General features: G+C 37.5%; 1 protein-coding gene across 1 annotated transcript; it reads left to right on the top strand.

Annotated features, from left to right (window-relative positions):
• Positions 1-2,868: 2,868 nt before the first annotated feature.
• On the top strand, positions 2,869-6,733 carry LOC139709557 (V-type proton ATPase subunit F-like). Its single transcript, XM_071621513.1, has 4 exons — positions 2,869-2,999; positions 4,592-4,673; positions 5,059-5,264; positions 5,790-6,733. The coding sequence occupies exons 1-4, from the start codon at positions 2,952-2,954 to the stop codon at positions 5,817-5,819; spliced, it is 366 nt and encodes a 121-aa protein (XP_071477614.1). The 5' UTR covers positions 2,869-2,951; the 3' UTR covers positions 5,820-6,733.
• The last annotated feature ends 347 nt before the right edge of the window (positions 6,734-7,080 follow it).

The following is a 7,080-nucleotide window of genomic DNA, read 5'->3' as shown; positions in this document are numbered from 1 at the left end:
ATTCCTTGCATATGAGCACTTGGTATTACAGTGCTCCTATATGCAATAAATTAGAAGTGGTTGCAGCAAAGGTACAAGTTTGTATTAAAGAAATGCTATCAATAGCATCACTACAATTTCTTGAACACAATGTGGGGCACAACTAAATGTAAAGGAATTGCCAAATCGATTATCTCTGCTTAAAATGGATATTTATTAGTTCCAATCCATTAGTCTATACGATTTTATATGGGGCAGTTGTCAAATGCAATTATGAGCCTACATTTACAGGAAGTATATCATGCAAATGCACGAGTACTTGGATACGCCCACAAAAACCTTCCAAGCCCATATTCTGTGCAGTCTTTTGTTAATACTATCAGTAACATGGAAACATGCAAGTTATGCTCAGTCTCTAAAGGGAAAGGTGCATTCCATTGTTGTATTTCAATCATATTGGTACTCAAACAATGATTGACAGATGATGTCACTGGCAGAATCTTGGTTTGTAAGGTGTTTTTCCAAGTGTTTTCAAGTAATCTTAAGAAAACCAGCAGAAATATTGTACAATATATGACCATGCATCACAAAACCAACAAAAAGTCAAAAAAGGTGAAAAGGGTCAACCCAGTCAATCTTGATTTTTTTTTTCATATATTCTGAAAGAACTACCTAGCATTCTTCCTCTGCATTATTCCTAAGTGTAGGATCATAAAATGAATGGGAAAATGTGTTTTCAGCAGTTTTTCTACAACCTTTTTTTTTTTTTTTTGATAGTATGATCAAGTATGTCTCAGAGGCCCCTTTCATTCCTTGAAAATCCTTTGCAAACTCTTCACTTTGAACTCTAATAATATTTGAAAGGATAATGCTACTGCTTTGAGAGTTGGCACTAATCATATAGACAGAATGTGTTGATAGAGCTTGCTCAATTGCAGCCTAATCTGATAATCCCTTCATTGTTGTTGCTCCCAGTGGTTTACATCCTGCTTTTTGTTGCTTTCATTACGCAGCTAGCATGGCTTGGTAAAGATTTAGAGCTTGAATAGACCCTGCATTTCAGAATCTCTTTCCTCAGTTCACACTTTTCCAGAGTGTGTGCCTTCTTTCCAATATTTAGATAAGTTAGAAGAGTCCATTTGAAATGAGTTCAACATCATTTTAAAGCTTAGAGTCTGCACTTTCAGAATCTGCCCTTTTGTGATGCAGGGTCACATATATATCACATATCGTACATTCTTTTGGCCACAAACAATTAAGTAATGATCAGGGTAATATGAATCCATACAACTCAACATACATTTGCATATAGCAAAGTTCCTTAATTTTCCCAAACACTTTGGTGAATTACAAAAGTTAGTAGTTTTAACCCATTGAGGGCGAGTTCCGAGTATACTTGGGCAAGTGTCTATGGGAAATGTGTGTTGTAGCAAAATCAAACCGTCCTAAATGGGTTAAAGGCAGGTTAACATATGATATTGAAGTTAAATGCCTTATCATACATGTAGCATTTTTCTCAAAGACATCCCATAGACAGTAATATTGAGACAAAGAATAGATACCCCCTATTATTACTAGATCAAGGCCATGCACAGCCACAGGTCTTTATAAAAAAAAGTCTTTGTGGGTTTATAGTAAATCCATTTTTATCATGTCATAATTGTCTCAAGACATTTTTGAGCATACAAGAGAGCTTTCCAAGTTTCTCTTCTCTGAAAGATGTACACCTTTCAGAAACATTTCCAGTGAATGTTATTTTTATCAGATAATTGGGCATTTCTTTTTAAAGTGATCTTTATTTTCTTTTTCCTATTTCACAGAAAAAGCTAACAAAAACTACAACTTTACAAAAATCCTGCATCAGTTGGCAGTTGCATTTGCTGTTTCACATATCAAAAAGTATGTGTCCAGTACTTAAATTCTAAATACAACAAAGCACGTTTCGCAGTAGTCAGTTTTGCAACCTACCTCCATCCAGTAACACCACTTCATTGTAGCTACATACATATCCACACTACACAGTTCATGACAAACCCTATGTCACATAAACAGCCCATGTCATGATGTAGCTCATGCAGCTCAAGCTCAGGTCGGCTTCTCACATGCAGACTTCACACCCACTGCAATTTCCACGGTCCCACTTGTTTAATATTTCGTATGGTAAATTGACCAAACCAATCTTCGACAGTTTCGTCTTATTCAGGTTTTTCTTATGAGCTCTACGCCATACGGTTTACGTGCCCACTTAAACGTACAACACTATTTCATTAAATCAGGACAACTGCTCGACATGCGACTGTATATTAATGACCAAAATACAAACATCTCGTACTTACGGACACATTGACAAATTGGGTTGCACACCAACGATACGAAACCAACACCGGCCGACCGACGATATCCGATGAGCAGTGGGACCACCCAACTATAATGGGGAGGGAGGATTGAGGGCACAGGACCAGCATGTAGGGGGTGAGTTCGCTGCAACTAGAATACCCAGCAACCTGATGATGATTATCGTTGACGTTGAGAAAGGAAGTGTATGTCTTTACGAAATGATGATCGTTATCAAACACACTGGAATGTAGAAAGTCATTCGACACAGTATGATGATCTTATAAAAAATCGATGTGGACCTAAAGATTATCATATAGATCTAGGGCTCTACATGGGCAAGAACATTTCTTTTTATTACTATTATTTTCCGGCGAATTTGCTCCACACGTACCAACCTTTACCCTACTTTATAATAGAATCGTCCACATCGACTTGTGATTTCAGTCATATCCTTTCATCCATGGTTTACCACAGCCAGCATAGCATCGGGATCCTACCCGCCGCGCCTCCCTCACGCGTCCTAGCTAGCTCAGAGCTAGCTACATTACTACGGTGATACTGTGATTCGATTCTGGCAGGTGATCTCGATCTCATGACCGACTGTGCGGAGTTGAGGGCGAACGAATAGAGGGAAAATGGCTCATTTATCCAAAGGGAAACTTGTAGCTGTTATAGGTGATGAAGTAAGTATTCTAGTGTACCAACACTCTTATATTAGAGTAATAAAGATAATGAAAATCTGTCAAGAACCAGATATTTTGAATGCGATGAAATAGGCTATCCTACTGCAGTAGACGGCCTATACCGATCATAGTCCCATACATTTGTCTGAATTTATACACACCCCCAGAATCTATGACATTTGTATGTAGGCGAGGCGAGGACTAGCATTTTAATATTTAGTTAACATATTGAATTCACCTTCGTACCCATCATCCTATGTATTAATCATGCAGATATCAATACATCATACCGAATTGTACCAAAATTGCACAGAACTACATAAGAAACTTTGAAATTGAAGGTCTAGCAATATCAGTTCGGGAAACCCACTCACAAGGGGGGCCCCTCCTTATAAGTACCAAGGTAACCCGTCCCCCTTATAAGTAACCCCGTCCCCCTTATAAGTAACCCCCGGGGCACCCCTTATAAGGAGTCTCCACGCTTTTTTGCAATGCAACGCGAAAATGAAAGGACTGCGGCAATTCGCTTGATTATGTCCATATTAAAAGCTTCACAAGTTTCCTAGTTACTCACGAAATTTGAGCAAAATTGGTTTGGGGCATCATATCTAAAATCATGGATTTAAATGCGATGTCAAACGACCCATGCGAATGCTGAAATGCGGGCGATTACTGGCGTGAGTGTCGCCAGGCGCGGCGGCGCGGCAATGCTTGAGTGCAGACGTGGCGACTGAGTACGAAAGTCTCCGTACTCAGTCGCACCGCACTGCAGTGCGCGTGCACCTGTGCGTTAGCAAGCAAGGGTTGGTCCTAGGGTTAGGGTTTAGTTTAGGGTTAGGTAGGGTTGTATTTATGGTTAAATTGGCCATTAGATTAGTCGAGGGACATTAGAGAGTCCTTCCGAGAAGAAAGAGAGGACGAAAGATGCTATGCTGTGGAAATCGGCCCCACCGCTGTATCAATTTCGTGTGAACGCCGTTTGGTGGGGCCGCATGCACAAGTATTATACTGTGGAAGGAAGCCCCACCGCCATGCTTACCTACCCATGAACGCCACACGGGGCTGAATTCACAAGTATAAATAGGCGGGCCGCCTTTGTATAAGTAGGACCTACGGACACGCAGTGGTGGGACCTATTTCACGAGTATGCCAATTTATTTGCATTTAATATTACCACTAGTCTAACATATTTACTTATACTTCTATTTGCACTAGATTCTACTAGTAAACTGTACCATACTGCTATTTAAATTTACTCAAAATTTACTAGGAGGTTCTAGTAGTAGTACTGCACTGGTAGTGGTGGATAGGATAGCCACCACAGATATTGACATCTGCTTGGTCTTGTTGATTGTTGTCATCGACCTTGACAAGAGTCCTTGACCCCTTGCCTTCAATTTTGCTTTCCAGACACTAGAATCTATTAACTAGGTAGGTCAACATAAGGTATTAAGGGGTCTTGATTAAGATCTTTTGACTTTAAACCTGTCTGTTAGACTATGCTAGTATTTGTTTTGTCTGCAAAGTTTTGCACTTTTACAGACTGCCTGTGTTCATATTTCTTGTGTTTTTCTCTTGCTCTCTTCTACAAGGACACATGCACAGGATTTCTGCTGGGTGGAATTGGTGAAATTAACAATAAACGGCAACCCAATTTCATGGTGGTTGAAAAAGGTAATGACGTAGAAAGACCAAGTACATGTAAATAGAATGCTGTTCGGATGTTGAATTTAAATATTACATTTGCCGAAAGATTTTCATTAGGTTGAGTTTGTCCAATCATTTGATATACATTTGACTGTAGTCTGTACTTCAATTTACTTTTCTATGCGTTTCGTTGGATACTTTGCTTTTGTTCGGTCTGAATAACAGCATCAAATACCACTATGTAGCCATGTTCCTTCTGGCAAAGAGCATACGTGTGTTATTCTCTTAACTTTGTTTTTAATTTCCTGTTTTATATAGTAATATTTATTGTGTGAACAGTATGACAATGTACACTGCATACATGTATGACTGGTTAATCTTTCATTTCCCAATTCTGTCGTACCACATGCAGAAACTTCTGTCCATGAAATCGAAGAATGTTTCAGAGCTTTCATTGCTCGCATGGATATAGCCATTATTCTGATCAACCAGAACATAGCAGAGCACATCCGCCATCTCCTTGACAATCACACAGAACCAGTTCCAGCTGTCCTAGAGATTCCTTCTAAAGACAGCCCCTATGATCCTAGCAAGGATTCCATTCTAAGGAGAGCAAAGGTAAGTGCCAATTGCTAAATTGCTTTATGTGTTATATGTATTTCCACCTTCTTGGATTTAAAAAAATAAAAAATAAAAAATTGGTTATCAAATGCAGTCAGATCATGTTCTGCCTTAATAGCACCATCATCATCAGCAGTGCATCAGCAACTACAATTGTAGCATGTGTAATGAATTCAGTCTTATTACCTGGTTTTCCATCCTGGCATATGTTAGCATACACATATTTTGTCTTATTGCATAAATTTATTTGTCAGGGATTTAATTTAAAATTCATTCTAAATTCACATTAATCTTTTCGTATTCAGGGTACGCAGTACAAGTTTTTATGGTACATGTAAGTAAACAATTGTGCAGATTGAATGTAATGAATTCTTATTAGCACTCCATGTGTTTCTACATTGTACTTTAGTTTGCATAGATTGTTGATGTAAATGCATGCAAATGGAATTATGATAAATCCAACAAAATTCATTAAAAACTTCTGTATTACTGATCGCCAATCCTATCTGATTTCCTTCCTAGGGTATGTTCAGTGTTGAAGATTTCCGCTGATAGGATGATACAGATGCTTCCTACTTACTACAGAGATTTGCCATTCCATCTGGAGTTTCAGCCATGTCAGATGTAAAGATTTGAATAAGTATGTCATCATGGTACGATAGATTTTATGAAAGTATGTAAAGCATTTAAGACATTGTGTATCAACGTAGTCTAAAGCAAATCTCTATTTTAACAGGGCATGCAATGTTTTCTGGTGAGAAGATGTTTTGATTGGTATTGTGTGTAGACTGGGTGTCCTCCTTCCAAGCATGTTTGAATATCCAATACAAATGAAGAAGTTGTACAATTTACTAAAATGTTATTCCTAAATTGTTTTTGTTATTTCATGTTGTTTTACCAAAAGGGTATTTCTTATTTCTTTAAACAAATTTAATACACATACTCTCTTTTTGATTTCTAGTGCATACATCATCTTCAGACGTGCAATATAATGCTTTTGTTTGTTAATTTTTTGTTAAGCTTTAGCACAACAAACACAGACTCATGAGAAAAGATGCCGAAGTTACAAGGCATATTGCAATCTATTTCTTCTTAAAGGAATATATGTTCTTCACTACTGTTTGAGTGAAAGTTGTACATGTTTGTCTGGTATGCAGTACAAGAGATCTGACATTTGATTTCTAAAATTGGCATAAATGAAAAGTTATATTTTATTGTCAAAGTTTGAAGGCATGATTTTCTTACAACTTGCAGATAGGTGCATGTATATGTACATTTCATGTGAATTAATACTGAGGAATGATACTGATTGAACACACATTGCTTACCACTTAAAGGATCGTATAGTTTTGGTTGAGACCTAATTTCAGGTTTCTAACATTTTTTGGTGAGATAAGGAGAAACCTCTTATGAAATATGAAAGAGCATGTAATTCCATGAGGAATTCAACGTTTATTTGATGATTCTTTTTTTGTTTTTTTGTTGTTGAAATGGCTGAGATATCCAAAATAAAGTGTGGGACCCATATTTTATTATGATCGCTTTGTTTTACTTTGTTTTGGGATGTTTCAGTCATTCCAAACCCAATTTTCATCAAATAAACTTTGAAATCCTCTTAAAATGGTATGCTCTGTACCATTTCATAAGTGTTTTCTTGGTGTCTCACAAAAAGTTAAAAGCCCAATTCTTCTCTCCACCAATACTGTACCATCCCTTTAAACTGAAACTCTTTTTTTGTGTGTGTGTGTCTAGATTTTTAAAGAAGAAACAATAGCTTTACAGGAGTCAACCTATCGATACTGCACATTTTCTC

Source organism: Diadema antillarum, unplaced genomic scaffold, assembly GCF_040938485.1.
Source record: "Diadema antillarum isolate AM-2024a unplaced genomic scaffold, OU_Dant_1.0 seq00001450_RagTag, whole genome shotgun sequence".
Taxonomy (NCBI): Eukaryota; Metazoa; Echinodermata; class Echinoidea; order Diadematoida; family Diadematidae; genus Diadema; species Diadema antillarum.
Note: the sequence above shows the minus strand (reverse complement) of the source record. Positions and strands in the feature narration are given on the sequence as shown.

Coding starts and splice junctions, on each gene's coding strand:
- LOC139709557 (XM_071621513.1), top strand. CDS start 2,952: ATGGCTCATTTATCCAAAGGGAAACTTGTAGCTGTTATAGGTGATGAA. Junction 3,000..4,591: donor TAGCTGTTATAGGTGATGAA/GTAAGTATTCTA, acceptor CTCTTCTACAAG/GACACATGCACAGGATTTCT. Junction 5,265..5,789: donor CCATTCTAAGGAGAGCAAAG/GTAAGTGCCAAT, acceptor TTTCCTTCCTAG/GGTATGTTCAGTGTTGAAGA.